The following is a 19,586-nucleotide window of genomic DNA, read 5'->3' as shown; positions in this document are numbered from 1 at the left end:
TCCTTTTCTTTTCCAATCCCTCGTGCGCCTAACTGAGGCACTGAGCCATAGCCAGTGGCCACCCCGGCCCTGACCGCTCGTGGGTCGTGGCTGCTAGTGCTACCCTTGGCTGGCCGCAGCTGCCCGGTGGCGGGAGGTAGTCCGTTGTGGAATCGGCAACATCACTCTTGCAGCAAACGGCACTAGACCGGAAAAAAAAATAGTAGGTGAACCTAAGGTCCATTTGTTATACTATACACTACCTCTGTCCATAAAAAATACAATTCTAATGGTATTTTGGATTAATGAGTTTAAAGTTTGACTAAATATATAGGTAAAATTAATGTTTATGACACCAAATAAGTATAGTGTAAAAATATATCTCATGACAAATTACATCTAATGATACTTATTTGATATTATAAATATTAGTATTTTAAATTTCTAGTTAGTAAAAATTTAAGATACTTTAACTTGATACTGTACTCGAGTTGCATATTTTGTGGACGGGGTGAGCAGTTTATAAGTAGTTTACCCAAAATAAGCTGAAACCAGAAAGTAAACAGTATTCTCTCCGTTCCAAAATTATAAGTCGTTTTGACTTTTTTGGTACATCTATTTTGCTATGCATATAGATATAATAATATGTCTAGATATATAACAAAATGTATGAACCAAAAAAGTCAAAGCGACTTATAATTTGGAACGGATGGATGGAGTATATCTTTACGGTGTGTATCCTAAATCTATATTCTTCTGTCTTTTTTAAGAACATCTTGGAGATACTCAGTAGACTTATCATTTGCTTACTTTATGATAAGTTACTAGACAAGGAATCACGGTCTAATCCGCCCGCAAATGAACAGCTACTACCTTTTTGTGATGCAGGCAATTCATCGAAATTTTACAGAAACAAAGTTTACAGGAACCAAATAAATTGCTGAATGGTTGTGGAGAAAAAACTTGCGTTTGATTAGAAGCTTGGTGAGGATGGGTGCAGCTGCATCTCATGTTGCCGGGCCAAAATATCACACGTTGCCATCCCCAAAGGAAAAGCTCAGGATAACGCAGCAGGCCCTTTACTTCTCGTCTTCACAGACCTACGTCCACCCCCAACCAGAGGCCGCACCGGCGCACCGCAGCACCCCGGACACGAGCTCCACCGGCACGTACGCTAAAGCCAGCCAGCCATGGAGCTGCTGCTCCTCCCATGCCGCGCCGCCAGCCCCCGCCCGCTACTTCCAACCAGCCCCGGCGCCTTTCGCCGCGCCGGCGCCACCGCCGCCAGGCCGGCGGCTGCCAGCTCCAGCAACGTCGAGATCATCGACGACGCCACGGCGGCGACGTCGTCGCCGGGCGCCGCGAAGCAGTGGCGCGCGGGCGGGCTCGGGCTGGAGCTGGAGCTATCGGAGGAGATGCGGCGCGGGATGATGTGGCGGATGCTGGCGCCCCCCGCGGCGGCGGTGGCGGCGGACGTCGAGTTCCTGGGGCTGCTCGAGCGCGCGCAGCCCGGGGACGTGCCGGCATGGGCCGCCACCGCGGGCTCCGCCGTGCTCTTCGCTTTGGGGCTGCTCGGGGTCCACTACGGGTTCCTGTCGTCGAGGTGGGATGCGGCGGAGACGGGGTCCGTCGTTGGGTGGGACCTCGCCGTGCGGCACTGGAACATCCTTTCCATGGCGAAGGAGTACTCTTCCTCGGTGGTGGAGGAAGACGACGACGAGGAGGAATACGAAGAGGAGTACGAGGAGGATGAAGTAGACAGTGATTAATCAAGGGGTAAATGTAATAATATAATAGACCGTGGTTAATATCTAAACCACCTGGAAATGGTTATAACTACGTACTTAATAACTAGCTAGTGCCGTCGGCGGTAGGCCCGTGGCGCTTAGCTTTAGAGCGATTTCGAACAGTGAAGACTTCAATTTCACCATTGATTGTACGCTGGTTCTGATTTTTCTTGAGGCGTCGTTTCTTGGTGCAATCGATGAAAATATTTGCCCTATTCGCTTGCTTACGAGTTATGGCTGAAAGTACTGTTGATTGATTTGTTGTGAGAAAAAAATAATATTCGTTGGCTGAAAAAGTATGACTTATAAGCCAAGTGAACAGGACGATTGATGAACTTCTGATTCCAATCTTAATAAAAGGATTCAAAGAATTGCTGCCTAGATCCACTTTGAAACGCTTGAATTGCCGTGCACTGTTGGTGGTGGACTAGTGGTGAATGTCGGATGCGCCCTCCAGGCCTGCTTGGTTGCTGCCTCCTAGACAAGTTTGCACCCAGGTTTAGAAAATCCAACAGGGTATCTTTGTCTAGATTAGACAGCTTTCAAGTCCTCAACTATAGCGCTTAAGTGTCTGACATCGCTTCTCGTCAAGGAAGCAAACCATACAAAAAGTTGGATGGGGCTTGGGTTTGAAGCAAATAATTTGGTAACCATAATAATAATAATAATTTGGTGAAGTGTTCACACACACACGCAAAGAATTTGGTAAAGCCTAGTACAATAACATAAAAGGACTACTCAGTCGGATTGTTTGATGGTGATTGAAAAAATGAAAAACGGAGGGTTTGCGGTAACATTGGCGGCTGCGATTTATGATGATTGCTATTCCTTATGAGCACTGTCAAAGGGATGTAAACCGAGTAGTGCATGACCTAGGCAAACTTTTAGTGTGAAATATAACTTTATTTGAGTCGATGAACCCCTAGTTTTATCCTAAAAAGCCTAGTGAGTGATGTAAATATTCTTATGGATCAATAAAGCTCGTCGAATGGCATTTCCCCCAAGAAAAAAAAAGACTCTTTACACATGGATGATAATCTTCTTTTTTTTTTAAAAAAAATGGCGATTGGATACAAAACAAAATTCCGAAGCCTTTCCTAGTACCAGTACTTTGCTAGGCTACAATAAGGCTATCTTCAACAACAATACCCAAAATACAAGACTCATTTATCCTTTGGGTAGCGTTACAGGCAAAAAGTTCAATACATATTCGACATCTTCTCCAACAACAAGACCTAAAAAGAATTCTTTCTGCAAATGGGTTTTCAGGAGAGATGATGCCCATATTTGGGTTGTGCCTCTCAGGCAACCCAAAATAGGTCTCCCGTATAGGTACTTCATTGGATACTGATTTTAGATCTCTTGCTACTAATTTTGGAATTTGGGTGCCTTATGAATTTCTTGTTGGAGACGGTCTAAGAAAGGCAATTGTGGCAATTCACAAGGCAAAATGGGAATGCAGAAAAGGCTCGGAAGTAGCTGGGCCACGAATTTCCGGCCCAATAATCTATAGTGGGTCCTGCCTGGAATAAGACCATGGCAGCCTATGGACGGCTTTGTCTGTTCAACTCCGAGATCTCACGAACTCCTCCCACAGGCAATGGAATGGAGTCCTCTCTTCTCCCTCGATTCACTCGCATCCGTGCCCGCGCCCGCACCTCCTGTTCTATCCTCTCTCCCACCCTCCCCCGCTCCTCGCTGCGCCTCCGCGCTCCACCTCATCACATCTGCCTGTCCGCTTCAAGCCCCGGCGGATCGAACTCCACCGACGACGGCGAGGTCGAGCGCAGCAACGTCAGGGACAAGGAAGGCCTCGGGACCCAGCTACGGAAGGTTGTGGACGCCTACCGCAACAGCAACAACAACCTACGGACCTTCCTCCAGAACCTGGTCGACGCCGGCGTGGTCGACGAGTCGGACGTCTTCGGCGGCGCGGGGGACGACGACGACCTCCTCCGCGCGCTCATCGACGCGGACCTCCCGGGCGGGGACCCCGACCTGGGCGTGCTGTGGAAGCTCCCGGCCGTCGCGGCGCTCTCCTTCGCCGGCGTGCCCGCGCTGCTCGGGTACCTCGGCGACGCCGCGGGCGCGCGCGTGCCCGCCTGGATGCCGCTCGCCTACTCGCTCGCGTCGTTCCTGCTCGGGTCGCTGCTGGTCGTCGACGCCTCGGTGAGCGACGAGGAGTGGGAGGAGTGGGCCCGCCGGCGGGAGCGCGAGGGGCAGCTCGCGTTCCTCGAGTCGGAGGAGGTGCTGTGGCGGGTGGCGCGGAGGGTGCCGGCCGCCGCGCTCGCGGCGTCCGCGGCGGGCGAGGCGGCACTGCGCGCGGCGGCACAGGTGACGGGGCTGGACCTGCAGCCGCCGCTCTGGGTTGCGTTCCTACTCTTCGGCGTCCTCCTGGGCGTGCCGTACGGGGTGTTCTCGGCGAGCTTCGATCCAGCGGTGGAGGGCTCCTGGCTCGGGTGGGAGGAGTTCGTTAACAACATCCGCGATGTCGTGCTCCAAGCCGGCGATCGCCGTGACCGGAACAATAAATAGGTTGATGAGAACTGCTGGGGCAGTTGGGATGGAACGCCTCAGGCCGTAAAACTGGCCGAAAAATACGGTTCCAGCTGAATAGCTGAATGGTTGCCAGAGAAAATCACTGTTTTGGCTAAAAAAAAGTGAAACATGTTGGATATGGGGTAAGCCGGCCAGGTTGGTCAGATCGACTGACGACCGACGGTTTGGAACAGTTTCGTCAGTCGTCAGAGAATTTTACTGAGATTCATACGAAACAATTCAACTCGGGACCGTAGGATTAGAGAAATACTCCAGTTTCAAATGACCTTTGGAATGCTCACCTTATTACAGGAAATTCCTGTGGAATTCAAGATAAATTCTGGAGTAGGGAAGGGGCACTATGGCTAATCCTGGTGTTCGTTAGGATTCAGCCGTGACTGTAATCTGTAAACATTTAGTTTGAATGAATACCATAACATAGAGATTGTATATTTCACTTCTGGGATATCCCAGACTTCTGATCTCTGAGGCTAGCTGGTTGGCAGGCAAATAACTTATCTCCTAGTAATTTTTTTTCTATAATGAATATTTATTTACAGCTGATGAGCATCCTGGTTGGCAGGCAAATAACTTATCTCCTAGTAATCTGAATGCAACATAAATGTGCGTGTAGTAGCTCTGGCAGAAGCAACCATGCATGAAAAAAACTATCCTCTTATCATGTACACTGAACACCAAAGCCAAAAATATTTGCCCCATGCGTTTGGTTCCACCAAGTAGACATGTTCGGAGAATTTCAGAGCTCTAGATACAGAACTGAAACTGAAAAGTTAGTGCCTAGTCAGGTAGAGATCATCCCCTCTGTCCACGCTGAAAAGAATCATGTGTTGAGATCCCATGCGAGGTATAAGTCTCTTCGCTCAACCTTGACTTCTCAGCTCGCTTCAGCCGCCTTTTCCGATACCTCCATGCAACTTGAATACGAGTTGCAGCAATGGTTCGCCAGTACGGGGATTCATATCTATTGGACACACAGGTTAGTTCAAAAGGAACTAAATTAACAAGTCTTACATCGCAGTGATGCATGATTATCAAAAAATTATTATATTTTGCCATGAATTAGCAAAAACAATTATAAGAACAGCCTTAACTATTCTGGTGGGCAGGAATATGATAATAATATAATAAATTAAACAAAAATGTGGCTACCTGATTGCTCCCTGCACTCGTGGATTACGCAAGAATCGAGCAAACTGTGATGTTACTTCTTCCAGATCACTTGCTCTGAGTACAAAAGCTTCAACATTTGTTAAACATCTTACTGTGCGTATAGCAACTAACCGCATACCTTGGAATTTAATTTTCCCACCATCTGAAACAGTAGTAGTTCATGAGATGGGACAACTACAAAACCAAAAGACAAACAGCAGGCAGGAAGGGCACAAATTGGATACCTCTATTCGCTGAAGAATGTTCCAAGTACCAGGTGAGGAGCTCCTCTCCACATACATCTCCATCATGTAATGGAGCCTTGCTACCATCTGCACTGATGCTTTCCAGCTTCCCTCTCACTATGAAGACCATCTTTTCAACAGTACCACCTTGATAAAGAATGTCACTTCCACTAATATATAAGTTTTGTCTTAATTTGTCACATATTGCATCCAAGATAGGCCAATCCATCAAGGTGAATAATCGGACCTGCAAATAATAAGATAAAAATTAGTCAAGTAAGAGTTATCTTTATCAGACAACATTAATAGTAGAAATCATGTAAATGAGGCAACCTACAACGTGAATGAGAAAATACAAGTAGCTACTTTTTTCTTAAACTTCTTTTCCAGTTTCCATCATCACTATGGAAAACTATTCAGTGCAACCACCCTTTTGGTGCAATCATGAAAACCATTTGAAACACATACATAGTTCTAAAAATTTTTGAAATAATGCACCTCCATAGTGCATATATGGAGGTATACATTGTCGCAAAAAGTTTAACATGCAATTTTTTTCCTGAAAATTCATATGAAAATGACAAATTCCAGTTGCATATGTACTAGAAGACAATCACAGGAATTTTGCCTTCTAGTGCACATGCCATATGAAGTTTGTTATTTTTCATATGAATTTTTGTACATTGAGTTTGCACCTCAATTTTTGCAACAATGTACATCTGTATATATGCAATGGAAGTGCAACAACAACAACAACAACAACAACAACAACAAAGCCTTTAAGTCCCAAACAAGTTGGGGTAGGCTAGAGTTGAAACCCAACAGAAGCAATCAAGGTTCAGGCACGTGAATAGCTGTCTTCCAAGCACTCCTATCTAAGGCTAAGTCTTTGGGTATATTCCATCCTTTCAAGTCTCCTTTTATTGCCTCTACCCAAGTCAACTTCGGTCTTCCTCTGCCTCTCTTCACGTTCCTATCTAAGTGCACCATTTTAAAAAAAAACTTATAGTTATATATTTCAAGGGGGTTTTCACAATTGTGCAGCTGAATGGGGTGGTTTGCACTGAATATTTTGGGCTATTGCTTATTTGGAAGTGCTGAACCAGATGTTTAGCTCAGCACACATTTGGTTGTGGTCCCACATCAATTCAGACCCCTTTCCCCTGGAGATGAAGTTATTTTCCATTCTCTCTCCCTAAATAACAGTTACATTTACAAGTTGTAAATGCTAAGAACCAAACAGCAGTAGCAAAGATTCCAAAATAGTAGAATTTCATATAAGCACAGAACTAACTACGGACATGGTACATGAAAGAAAGGATGGGAGTGGAAATACAAGGTATTGGAGTAATATTTGTTGACACCTTAGAAACTAACCTTGTTAAGGAATCTAAAGAAGTGGCGACGTGTGTCCCTTTGGATATCTTCAGGTAAATTACTCAAAAGCTCCTCTTCGTTCACTCCTTGAGTAGCTGCCCAGGTGAACCTTTCAGCTCGTCTAACCCTCCTACACATATACAGAGGTGCAGGTGCTGTTATCTTCCACTGTAAGAATAAAATGACTGCTTTTCGGGTTAGGGTATTTCATCAGAGAGTTTTGGTATATAGCTCAAATATTGATTGAACCAAATGCCCGCGTGACTACAAATTTACAATACACAAAAAAACATTCCAAACACATTCAGTTTCTTCATTAACACTATACTAGATGGTACATCTTGTGGATATGAAACATTGAAACCCCAATTGCCAATGTCAATTCTGAACTAATCAAATAATTGTTATGTTTTCAGACTATCTGACAATACAGCATACACCTTTTTTCATGACTACAAAGTAAGATTTGTGAAGTATATCATTGCTGTCACAAGGGCCCTAGCCAATCATGAACCACAACCAGATCGGTACTACTGCTTGACAGTATAGTAGCAAATGGCTGCATTAGACATTGAAACATGCTAGCTAAGTTCTTTGTTTTTTGAAAGAAAAAACAGTGATAAAGATTTGCTTAGTAAGTTCTGCAGAGGAACCTTCTCAAATCTTCAGGCAATCGTCTATGGCTCATCCATTTTTCAACATCACGGCGCCTAAGTTGCATTTCCAATCTCCTGTCAGAAGATAAAAGGAGTAAAATGTTCACACATCAAGATAGTTACAATTAAAAAAAAAGATTTAATCAATCGCATGGGTTTTCCTGTGTTTACTGCACTTTGAACTACTGCTAACTGCTGAGTGAATTGATCTACTGATGTCTGATGACTTTAACGGGCTTGTATAAAGGGGCCTATAGAGATTTCTTGAGCCAAGGGGGTGACAGCACAAGTTTCACCTATTAGTAGTGACGTATGCATGCCCCTGGGATCAGATTGCTATGTGGGCCAGTCACTTGGGAAGGTGGAGAGGTACTAAAGCATCAAACAGCAGCTGAGCGAACAGAAACCAACAGAGGCTTCGTCTTCCTTCCAATTGCTCCTCCAATCCCTGTATGGCTGTATCTCTGCTCTCCCTGCTGTCTACCACAAATCGAATGCTAATCGCCATCCAAACTCTACCCAATTCCTTGTAGCTTGCACTCAGTCGTTCAATGGTAGGGCTGTCAAAGAAGCTCGAAGTTTTTCTCTACAAGCTCAATTCGAGCTTGGCTCGTCTGCTAATCAAGCCAAACTCAAGATTGCTCGCCGAGTTTCACGGGCTTAATTTGAATCGCTCACCAGCACACATAGTTCAAGTCTCCTTTTATTGCCTCTACCCAAGTCAACTTCGGTCTTCCTCTGCCTCTCTTCATGTTACTGTCCTGGCTTAGGATTCCGCTACGCACCGGTGCATCTGGAGGTCTCCGTTGCACATGTCCAAACCATCTCAACCGGTGTTGGACAAGCTTTTCTTCAATTGGCGCTACCCCTAATCTCTCACGTATATCATCATTCCGAACTCGATCCTTTCTTGTATGACCGCAAATCCAACGCAACATACGCATTTCCGCGACACTTAGCTGTTGAACATGTCGTCTTTTCGTAGGCCAACATTCTGCACCATACAACATAGCAGGTCTAATCGCCGTCCTATAAAACTTGCCTTTTAGCTTCTGTGGTACCCTTTTGTCGCATAGGACACCAGACGCTTGCCGCCACTTCATCCACCCTGCTTTGATTCTATGGCTAACATCTTCATCAATATCCCCGTCCCTCTGTAGCATTGATCCTAAATATCGAAAGGTATCCTTCCTAGGCACTACTTGACCTTCCAAACTAACATCTTCCTCCTCCCGAGTAGTAGTGCCGAAATCACATCTCATATACTCAGTTTTAGTTCTACTGAGTCTAAAACCTTTGGACTCCAAAGTCTCCCGCCATAACTCCAGTTTCTGGTTCACTCCTGTCCGGCTTTCATCAACTAGCACTACATCGTCCGCGAAAAGCATACACCAAGGGATGTCCCCTTGTATGTCCCTTGTGACCTCATCCATCACTAAAGCAAACAAGCAATAAAATTTCCCACCTTTTGCTACTACTTCCCTCCAGCCAGTTCAACTTTTCTAAGCCAACCACCTCCTTCGAGGTCCCTCTCCCACATGCTGCTCAGCCCAAAAAAATGTGAGTCACACTCCACTCAATTGATAAATAAACAAAGAGAAATCTTATCATCCTCAATCATGTTCTTTCTTCCCAATACAATGCCACCATTTCGTTCTCCACATGGTTCTGCCTGCTTGCCTCTCCTCACCTGCCGAAGGGAAACGATCCCTTCTCTTCCCTCCAGCTACAATGCAAACTGCAGTCACCTAATACCCCATGGACTACTCCATGAGCACTGAGCACGGTAGCAGGCCAGCTGCCATAAATGATTTGATCCCTCAGCTTATTCATGTAGTTGAAGAGAATCCCCACCACCGTGTGCCTAGAGGCACCGTTGTCCTCCTTCGGCAACAATGCTGGTGCCCAATGCTTTGGGAAGCACCGATGACTGTCAACCATCTCAATTTGTCATCTTCTTGGCTACAAACTAGCCTGCTAAAACCGAGCTTGATCCTTATTCGAGCTTCGATCAAACTGAGCGCCCGAGCCCGAGCTCAAACCTTACTATAAGCTCTAGAGTTCAGGCTCTGCTAGAGCTTGGCTAGAAATTTAGTCAAACTTGAGCTTGAGGTGCCAGGCTCGTTCGAGATCGGCTCATAGACATCCCTATTCAGTACCCAGGACACGACATGCCGCAGTGCATGACCGTACAAGCATATAAGCATATACTTACCCCAATCGAAATTACGAAATTGACACGGTCTTCAGTACGACGCTTTTACTACCAACATCTACAAAAATATTTTAGTTTAAATGAAAAGAGCTTATATTATAAAAGTACTTTTCATAATGAATCCAATAATGTTAATCTTTTGTTGTCAATCCATATAGCAAAATTTAGATATTGATAGTCAACGATAAAACAAGGTTTGACCTAGGACAAACCTAGATGAACTTATATCTACATTTGGGTTAAGTAGCATGATAAATAAGCCAGTAGTATAACCACATACCGCCTTCCAAGAGCTTGGAGAAAATTTTGCATGTTTCCAATAAGCAATGCAAAAAGCAACAGTCCCAGACCAATAATAGCCATCGTGAACAGAACTTCCCATACAAAGTAACTCGGGACAAGGTTTCCTGCTAAGGTACTTATTTGCTGAAATCAAACCATAAACTATGAGTAAAAACACTAGTTAGATTGTAATGAATTTAAATAGAATGGAACCTCATTAGTTACCATGACACATAAGATAGTAACAACCTAAAGATTATACATGACAGTCAGATTGTCACACATATTTGGGATGCAACAAAGAGACGCCTACAAAAGTAGAAAGGCACAAGCAAATGATGGCAAATACCTGAAACCCCCAAAATAATGAATATATATATCGTTTTACAGCACTGTCTTCTATAGTTAGCAAAACAGCTTGCTCATAAATTCCATATTGGAAAGTAGCATTATTTCCAGTGTTAAAACAAGCTTCTGCACCCAAGTCATTGAACCACTGCTGTCTGTACAGTCCACTCCCAATGCCACGTCCACAGTCTATAAAAGAGTCACAATATGGAATGGTCGATGCAGAACAAGCATCTCGTAGACATTGGTTAACCCTCTGTGACAAAATGAGAAACAAAAGAAAATGATACGATTGATCTGGACCTTCAGTATCAGTTAAAACCAATAGTAACCAAATAAGCTGTGATTGAATATACAAATTGAACATGTTACAGATTAACATAGGTATTTGGAGCTGCACATTTTCCACTTTAAGTAGGTATAACGTGTATTCCTCATTCTTCATTAGTGAAACATGTTGCACACTAGATTTGTTCGTACGATTATCAAATTGGAACATTTGAATCAATGTGCACTACCAACTTTTGTAAACAACCTACAAAAGAAATCAACTAACCTGTAAGCCAAAGAGATACCAACATGAACCAACCACATGTCCCGCCAAAACAAACATCAGAAGATTGATCACAAAATTAGCCCATGCTGACTCAAATATGAATCCATTGGCGGACTGACCATCAAGAAGTGGTACAAATCTGATGATACGGGGCACATATTGAAGAAGAACAGTGACACGCAATAAATTCTTAGCATAGTTTGCAGCAGATAACCCAACTTTAGGAACAACTAGCAGTATCATCACCTTGATCAACAAACAAAGAAAAATATTAGCAATAAGCATAACGAGTGCAACAAAGAAAAAATGTGTAAAAATATTTTAGTTTTCTTTTTGTTGTTAACTACATCGGAAAAGAACAGGTCATCAGTCATCAGTTTAGAGTTTAGACAAGGAACTTTAGCTGTTGACAGATACATGGCATTCATGCAAGTAAAATCATATGAAGTGCTACACAGACAGACAAGGTTCATGGAGCAAAGCCGCAAACAGGTAAGGCAGCAGCAAGTTGCTGACAAACACGAAAATATAAAAGGGCGTACCCAGTGCAGAGAGCTCCCGCTTTGTGCGGGGTCTGGGGAAGGGTGTCAGTGGCAAGCCTTACCCTCGCCTGTGCAATGCGAGGAGACCGCGACTCGAACCCGGGACCTTCCGGTCACAGGCGGTAAGACTCTACCGCTTGCACCAGGCCCGCCCTTCGGAAACTTATAGTATCTAAAGCAAGAGAAATTAGCACAGAAGGGAAGCTTTATGTTACCTGAGGGAGTGGAAGCACAACGAAGAAATCAAGAAAAAAGTAACCACAAAGATAATGAATGGCAACTTTCTTTGGCTCATCAACCAAGTCTCCAGCTCCCACCACTCGTGACTCTGGCGCAACATAAGCCAGTCTGAACTGAAAGACAAATATCTAATTATATTCATGAAAATATAGTGACATAAGCAGGTTGGTTCAACTTTCTTTTGACAAGACAAATATTTGATCATTAACAAAGAGAAACCTATCAGTTATTGCAGTATTTCCACTCTCCCTAATTAAATGCTCTGATACAAAAGGTATGGTTCTATATAATTCCATAAAATAGGGGTATGGTTGGTCATTTCACATTGTTTTTTCTTGATGAAGCTAGTACTTCCTCGTTCTCTGCACTTGGTGGGCTGTGGACAATTATTGCAAAACAGAGGGAGTAAGATCAGGATAGCAAGGATATGCAGCGTAAACAATAGAAAGTTGTTCTGGACAGTGTAGCTTCAGTATTTCCAGAAGTCAGTATCTGATCGAAGATTTGTTTTAAAAAGAAAGTGTAGAACTTATTCACAAAGAAGTGTCCTGAATATAACTAATATAGAATGCACATAATAATAATCTTAAATCTGCATAGCAAATCACCCATATAGACATATATCACAAGCATTCCATCTTGTACCGACTTGTGTATGAGCGATAAATATTGTATAAAAAATAAAATGTAAAAGCTGATCTGGAAGAGTAAAAGGATGATGAACTTACCTGAAGCAGCATGTGCAGGAAATAAATAGCATCAGTCACACTTCTCACAACAGCAAGTCCTGTAGCAAAGTTCCAATTTAACACTATGCAGTTGCCATCCTGCATTTGACGAAATCAAATAAACAAAAAGTGATTAGCTCTGATTAAAATTACAGCGTGACTAACAAAATGAAGTAATCAAATGCATATAAGAAGCATGGACATAGATCTGAAGCATACTGAAATTTTTGTATAACATTACCTGACGTACTGATAGTAAGAAGAAGAACAGGGGATCAATGAAAATGGCAATCAGGCATGATATGACAAAGAATTGATTCCACTGCTGAACCGGCTTTGCATGTGGGTTCATAATCGGAATGTATGCCATGATCTGCTCAATTTTCTTCTTCCATCCACCACTGTGACCATAAAGAATGTTATGAATCTTCAACAGGAACAAAGGAAAACATGTTAGTACCTTATTCAACAGATGAACAGGTCATTATTTGCAACTTAGATCAAATGACATATTTCAAGAACATACCTTATTGTCTAAAGCATTCGAACCTCTCTGGAAATGTCTTTTATTTCTACAAGCAGGAGGGCAATTCACACAATCAGGATTATCACATTGCCCCAAAGGTCCAGACATCATCAAGTGTTCATTCTTTGGAACCTGTCCACTGTAAGACCACCTATTTCCTCTAATTTCTTCAGGCATGATTGCATGTGGCTTGCTGACTTGTTTTCCCTGTGAAGGCCTAGGAAGCCTATCAGGTGTGTCTCTACTTGTAAATGGAATTCCCGGTGCCGTCTGAGTTGGCGGCTGAACGAATAGAGGACCAGTATGGGGTACAAAGGTGTCTTCTTCATATTCATCGTCCCTGACTGGTATACACATTGAAGTACTTCTTAGAGGAAATCTTGGTAGCTCAACATTTCTTAGCAACATGGGAACATCATCTCGCTCCTGGTCAGTCATTTTGGAACACTGCAGCAAGATCCATTACATTAGCACATACTAAACAGCCAAAATATAGATTCTCTGCAAGCATGCATGTATCCTTTATACACAAATGAGATTATCCTTCTTTAGAAAGTAAGAACTCCATGGATATCCAGGCTAGCCAATATTTACTGGTCAATTGCAGTGGGATATAACAGTAAAAATGTGAGAAAACAACAGAAGAATAATGATGTGGTGTCCAGGGTTAAAAATGACCCATCGAAATAAATAAGACTTCGTAATTACTACCATTAGCTTGCAAAAGCACATAAATGGTAACCGCTGAAACAACATAAAACAAATCCAAGAAAACAGAATATGAGCAATATCAACAAAACAAAAAACAAATTGCATTAACACTAACACTGTTAAGACCTACCTGTATTATCTGAAAGGAGAAATCAAGTCTTCATCTAAAACTCTGCTGGCCCTGCAAACGCAACAGCATGAAAAATAAGGTTCGATGAGTTATAGAAAACAATGAATCTCATAATGTGCACATTACAGTAAACATGAGCCAGTTAAAAGGTGCGTGAGTTGTGTGTGCAGTACTCCAACCAAAAAAAAAAGGATGCAATTGAGCAATTCTAGCTTCCTATCAAGTCAATCTATCTCAACTTTGGCCAAATATATACAAAAAATGTACTCCATGAAATATATTTAATCAAACCTAACTTATTTTGACTCAATCTAAAACCCCAATTGCATCTATTTTGGGAGGGAGGCAGTACATGCACATGAGACCGTTAATCAAGAGAACCTAATTGACTCGATTTAGCGTCTAACGAGGGAGATTTAACTTTTTACCATTATAAAGAATGGCACCTCCTCAGATAGCATCTCAACGGTTGCCGCTACAATTTTACCAGTAAAGACGAAAAACAGATACAAAAATGCCACTTTTGCTCACGTGGCACGCCAGTCCTCGCGCCAGCAGGGATCCAAGTCAGCGTACGGGCGTCAAATGTCTCTCCTGCCCCTGCTCTCTCTGCTCGAACGCACAGTCGCCATGGCCATGGCCCGTATCCGCGCCATCTCCACCCCAACCTCGTGCACCACCGCGTCCGCCTCGTCCTCCTCTCCGCCCGGCGCACCTCGCCCGAGCCGGAGACCGTCGAAGCAGCCCCGTAGTCGGGCCGCCGCCGCTGCCACCGCGTGCGCGCGTAGCCAGCCGGTCGCGTGCGCACCGGCTGCCATGGCCGCGAGCCTCGAGCTCGGCCACCGCCGTTCCCTCTGCTGCACGCGCTTGCGGGCAGAGCCGAGCGCGCCCCCAGCTTCGCTGCTTAGCCACCTTGCCATGGCGCACGCTCGCCTGAACTCGCGTCGCCGGGAACCACCGCGACCCTGTTGTTGCCGACGTGCACGTCCGTAGGCAGCTGACGCGCGCGGTTGGAGCCCTGCGGCCCATCTCCGCCTGCCCTGAGGCTGCTAGCAGCCGCTCCATCGCACGCTGATGATGCTCGCCACGGCTACAGCACGCCGGAGCGCTTCCAGCAGCTGGCCGACGACCTCGACCGCGAGCTCGCGGAGCTGGAGCCGAAGCTGGCGCAGCTCGCCAGCGCGGGCAACCCCGGCGTGGTGCAGACGCACGCGGTGTACGAGGACGAGGTGTGGACCCACACGATGATGGACCTGTGCACGGGCCCGGACCTGCTCGAGTGGTTGGGCCTCCGCCGCGGCGCGCCCGTGCCGGAGCCCCTGGCGGCCGCCATCGTGGCGCAAGTCGCGCAGGCGCACGCGCTCTGCCACCGCCGCGGGGTCGCCCGCCTTCCCGGCCGGGGTTCGCGCGCAGCGCCGTGGCCACGTCCATGTGGGCCGAGTCCGATTGCTCCCGGTGGCTGGATGCGCAGCCGCACGGCTCCATGCTCTACATCTCCTTCGGCAGCTACGCGCACGTGACCAAGCAGGAGCTGCACGAGATCACGGGTGGCGTGCTGGCCAGCGGCGCCCACTTCCTATGGGTGATGCGCCCGAACATCGTCAGCTCCGACGATCTGGACCCGCTGTACGAGGGGTTCGCCGGCGCCGCGGCGGTCCCGTGGTGCTGCCAGGTGGAGGTGCTCTCCCACGCCGCCGTCGGCGGCGTCCTCACGCATTGCGGCTGGAACTCCATCCTAGAGAGCGCGTGGGCGGGCGTGCCCATGCTGTGCTTCCCGCTGCTCACGGACCAGATCACCAACCGGCGCCTCGTCGTGCGGGAGTGGCGCGCCGGCGTGTCCATAGGGGACCGCGGCGCGGTGTGCGCCGACGAGGTGAAGGCGCAGATCGAAGGGGTGATGGGCGGGGAAGACGGCGTCAAGCTTAGGGAGCAGGTGAAGAAGCTGAGGGGCACACTCGAGGCTGCCGTGGCGCTCGGTGGCTCGTCGCGGCGCAGCTTCGACGAGTTCGTGGACGAGCTCAAGCGCCGGTGTGGAGGCAGCCACTGATCCGAAGCTCGCCGGGCACGAGCTGCCGCGTTCTGGGCTGCGAGCGCGGGCACCACCAGGGCGCGAGCTGCCGAGGCACGGTGCGAGCGCGCGCACCGTCGCCGGGCAAGGGCGCGGGCAACAGCGCGCCACCTCCTGGCCGGAGCACCGCCGCCGCCGGGCATGAGGTGCCGCGCTGCAGGTGCCTGGGGCTACCAGCGTGGCCAACGCTGGGCGCGCGAGTTGCCGCGGCCGCCAGGAGCACGGGGCGAAAATGCCAGCTGCGTTGGTGGAGAGGAAAAGGGCAGGAGGGACATTTCACACGCCCCATTGACTCGAATCCACGCTGGCATGAAGAGCTGGTGTGCCACGCAAGCAAAAGTGGTAAATTTGTAGCTGATTTCTCTCTGTGCTGGTGAAAATGTATTGACATCCCTTAAAGTGCTATATGAGGAGGTGCCATTTGTTATAATGGTAAAAAGTTAAATCTCCCGTCTAATGAGGATTCTGGCTACCCATTACATCTGGTTGAGAGAGGTGGGGGGAGACAGACGATCAGGAGCAGAAGCAATTTGTTGGCCCTAGAGGCCCCTTCGTGCAAGTAGAGAGCGCATCAACGGAATCCGATGAAACAATGGCCGCCTGCTTAAAGAGATTACCAGAGCCCCGTAAACCCCAGAAGAGAAAAAGACCACGGCAAAAATTACAGCCGTGAGATGCAAAGGTAAAGTCCCAATAAAGCAACTTCCACATCTCAACCTCCCGTCCTCCAGTGATGAGATTTGGAAAATGCGCGGAAAAAAGGACAATACATCCCACCATCCAAAACGCGTCGACCCGCGGCGCCACCTCTCGTTAGGAAACGCTGGAACCGGAAGCAATCCCAGAAATTACTCCAGACCCGCGTTGCGCGAGCTTTGCAGCGCGTCGGAACCCCCCGCAGAAACCCCACCAGATTTTGCATAAACATAAGCAACCAAAAATCAACTCCCGCCGCACCACAGCTGCACCTACTCCAACCCCATCTGCCGAGACACGCAAAGCGATAGGTAAAGGAAGGTCGGAGTGGCTAACCTGAACTGTTCGTCGCGATGCGAGGAAGTGCTCGGGATCAGCAGCCGAAACGCACGCAGCAGCAGGCAGCAGCAAATCGCTTTCGAGCTGTTCGATTCGCACAGCGGGCGAGAGCGAGTTCTCTCTCTTCTTTTTCTTTAATCTATTACACTCCCGTTTCTCTGGCTTCGCCGCTAAGCAGAGACAGGGAGTGAGATGGCAGAGTGGAGAAGGAGCGAGGAGTCAAAAAGACGTCTCGACTCCTTTAGCAGGAGCGGAGGCGGAGGCAGAGGCGGAGGCGTGGCGTACTAGGTTTGTGAACTTTTGTCACTGACACCAGGGCACGAGGGATGTTTAGATCTGTGGACCGTAGTCAGTGTCTATCGTAATAACACCACCTAAAAATACAATATATATTCATTCTTTAAACAGGGCTATAGGCAATATTCCATATTTATTCGACATCTTTTTCAACAAAACTAAAAAAAAATCTTTCCATAAATGAGCTTTCAGAAGAGAGGATGTCCATATTTAAATTGCCTATCAGATAACCTAAAATAGACCTTCCATATAAATACTCTATTGAATGCTGATTTTGAGTCTTTTATTACCTATTTTGAATTTAGATGCTTATATAAGTTTCTCGTTAAAGACAGTCTAAGGTCTGAAGTTTTGAGCACGGTTGTGATGGAAGTGTCGCTACGAGCAGCCAGCAGCTGCGGCGCCACGACCGCACCTGTGGGCAGTGGCGGACCCAGAAATTGAGAGCAGGGTATGCCCATAGCAAGAAAATATTTAGATGAACAATACAAAACATTCAGATGAGCTTAGATAAAAGATACATATAGTTCAAACTAAATTTGTTTCATAACAAATTGAGATTACAAAATATCGGAAGAAAATTACAATTAAATTTTAACTCTTCGATCCCTCATTGCTTGATAGCAACCGATGATGTCATGATCTTTGACTTGCAAAATTACAAAGGGAGGGATTTTGATTTCTAATCACCTCTGCTCTGAGTTGAAGCAAAGAACTCCAATCGGCCAATCGGGTGGGACACTGGGGCGGCGTGGCCGCGCGGGGAATGGGGCGCGGCTTGGCCTGGCCGCGATGCCACGTGGGGCGCGCCGGCGATGCGAGCGTCCGCGCGGGCGACAGGGGAGGCGTGGGCGGGGTGGCGGGCGGCCTGGTGCCTGGCGGCGACGCGGCGAGCGCAGTGGCGTGGCGAGCAGCGACGGCGAAATCGGAAGAAGCCTAGGTCGAAGACTCGAAGCGATGCCTGCTGGCGGTGGTCTGACCGTCTGATGGATTGGGGGGAGTAGGGAGGTGTGTTGGAAGGCTAGATGGGCCATGGGCCGTTCGGATTGGCATGACCTGTGGGCTGGTTTCAAGTTGGACGCGAATTGCAGCCATAAAATGGCAAAGAAACGTAATTTTAACACCTTGATTATTTTATACATGTATATACCTCAAATACCTATTAAATTTTTTCCCAAAAAAGCAGGGTATGCCCGGGAATACCCGGGCACAACGGTAGGTCCGTCCATGCCTGTGGGTCGTGGCCGGTGCAGGACGGAGACCTGCTGGATTCTTCGTCGTCGTCGTCTTTTGACTTCTTTGAGGCTGTTCGCTGGTCTGAAATTTTCAGCCAGTCGGCTGATCCCCACTCTTAAGTTACTGTTCATCAAACCAGCCAAACAGTGTTTTTCTCTCACAACAAACCAGGCAGAACAGTATTTTTCAGCCAAGTTTCAGACCAATGAACGGGGCCTTTGTTGTGCAATGGGTGCATTTGATTTCTTATCAAAGCTGACTCATACCTTTCTCTCATCTTATTACTGGAGAAAGAGTTTGTCTCGTTTTGATTTGTTTCCGAATCCATCACAGGGTTTCCTAATAATATTATTTTTTCTGTGTTTTAAATTACTAGACTTTGCGACTGACAGAACGGGCGCTTTCTATTGGGCCATCGTACACGTGTTTAGAGTGTTCGGCTACCATTATAAATCGGCTTACCTTATAAGTCATGTACAGTATTTTTCTCTCTCGATAAATCAGCCATACAAATCAGCACAATCGGTTTTATGAGCAATCGAATAGATCCTTTGACCAAACCAGTGCGTCCCTTTTTGCAGGGTGTCATAAAGACAATTGTTTGAGTTGGGAGGCTACATGGATTGGCTTCCCACAAGCTCTAGCTGATGCTGATCCAAACATTAATAACTTATAGATAGCTTTTAGTCCACAAACTTCATAGCTTAGACATATTGGAGCCGTTCGGCTGGTCTGAAAGTTTCAGACTAGCCGGCTGGTTCGGCTTGTTCCCCTTACGTGCTACAGTGCATCTTTCAGCCGCTACAGTATTTCTCTCTCACAAAACCAGCCGCTACAGTGTTTTTGGCTTCTTTTTTCAGACAAGCGAACGGGGCCATTAACTTGTAGACAATGCAGTCACTTCAGCAGATCCCGTAATC

At 46.5% G+C, this 19,586-nt stretch overlaps 4 protein-coding genes across 4 annotated transcripts; 3 read left to right on the top strand and 1 right to left on the bottom strand.

Moving 5' to 3' along the window:
• The first annotated feature begins 1,034 nt into the window (after window positions 1-1,034).
• Window positions 1,035-1,981, top strand: LOC136533491 (uncharacterized). Its single transcript, XM_066526035.1, has one exon. The coding sequence runs from the start codon at window positions 1,170-1,172 to the stop codon at window positions 1,746-1,748; it is 579 nt and encodes a 192-aa protein (XP_066382132.1). The 5' UTR covers window positions 1,035-1,169; the 3' UTR covers window positions 1,749-1,981.
• Window positions 1,982-3,118: 1,137 nt separating this feature from the next.
• Window positions 3,119-4,796, top strand: LOC136533488 (uncharacterized). Its single transcript, XM_066526031.1, has one exon. It carries the CDS (start codon window positions 3,303-3,305, stop codon window positions 4,299-4,301), a length of 999 nt encoding a protein of 332 aa, XP_066382128.1. The 5' UTR covers window positions 3,119-3,302; the 3' UTR covers window positions 4,302-4,796.
• An 84-nt stretch (window positions 4,797-4,880) lies between these two features.
• LOC136533485 (probable cyclic nucleotide-gated ion channel 20, chloroplastic) lies at window positions 4,881-17,391 on the bottom strand. The gene is made up of 14 exons (XM_066526029.1): window positions 17,131-17,391; window positions 14,031-14,081; window positions 13,190-13,636; window positions 12,905-13,090; window positions 12,664-12,762; window positions 11,911-12,048; window positions 11,154-11,399; window positions 10,599-10,853; window positions 10,248-10,393; window positions 7,750-7,827; window positions 7,097-7,226; window positions 5,720-5,966; window positions 5,475-5,637; window positions 4,881-5,286 (listed from the first exon to the last, which is right to left on the bottom strand). The coding sequence occupies exons 3-14, from the start codon at window positions 13,625-13,627 to the stop codon at window positions 5,118-5,120; spliced, it is 2,295 nt and encodes a 764-aa protein (XP_066382126.1). The 5' UTR covers window positions 13,628-13,636; window positions 14,031-14,081; window positions 17,131-17,391; the 3' UTR covers window positions 4,881-5,117.
• LOC136533490 (UDP-glycosyltransferase 86A1-like) lies at window positions 15,460-16,077 on the top strand. Its single transcript, XM_066526034.1, has one exon. The coding sequence runs from the start codon at window positions 15,460-15,462 to the stop codon at window positions 16,075-16,077; it is 618 nt and encodes a 205-aa protein (XP_066382131.1).
• Window positions 17,392-19,586: the final 2,195 nt, after the last annotated feature.

This window comes from Miscanthus floridulus, unplaced genomic scaffold (assembly GCF_019320115.1).
Source record: "Miscanthus floridulus cultivar M001 unplaced genomic scaffold, ASM1932011v1 fs_898_2_3, whole genome shotgun sequence".
Taxonomy (NCBI): domain Eukaryota; kingdom Viridiplantae; phylum Streptophyta; class Magnoliopsida; order Poales; family Poaceae; genus Miscanthus; species Miscanthus floridulus.
The sequence above is the reverse complement of the archived record's forward strand: the minus strand, read 5'-3'. Positions and strand labels throughout refer to the sequence as shown.

Excerpts from the sequence above, each read along its gene's own strand:
- LOC136533490 (XM_066526034.1), top strand. The coding sequence starts at position 15,460 with ATGTGGGCCGAGTCCGATTGCTCCCGGTGGCTGGATGCGCAGCCGCAC.
- LOC136533485 (XM_066526029.1), bottom strand. The coding sequence starts at position 13,627 with ATGACTGACCAGGAGCGAGATGATGTTCCCATGTTGCTAAGAAATGTT. Across the intron at positions 10,854-11,153 it reads GGTATCTCTTTGGCTTACAG|AGGGTTAACCAATGTCTACG; the intron begins GTTAGTTGATTT and ends ATTTTGTCACAG. Across the intron at positions 5,287-5,474 it reads CGAGTGCAGGGAGCAATCAG|ATATGAATCCCCGTACTGGC; the intron begins GTAGCCACATTT and ends TGTGTCCAATAG.
- LOC136533491 (XM_066526035.1), top strand. The coding sequence starts at position 1,170 with ATGGAGCTGCTGCTCCTCCCATGCCGCGCCGCCAGCCCCCGCCCGCTA.
- LOC136533488 (XM_066526031.1), top strand. The coding sequence starts at position 3,303 with ATGGCAGCCTATGGACGGCTTTGTCTGTTCAACTCCGAGATCTCACGA.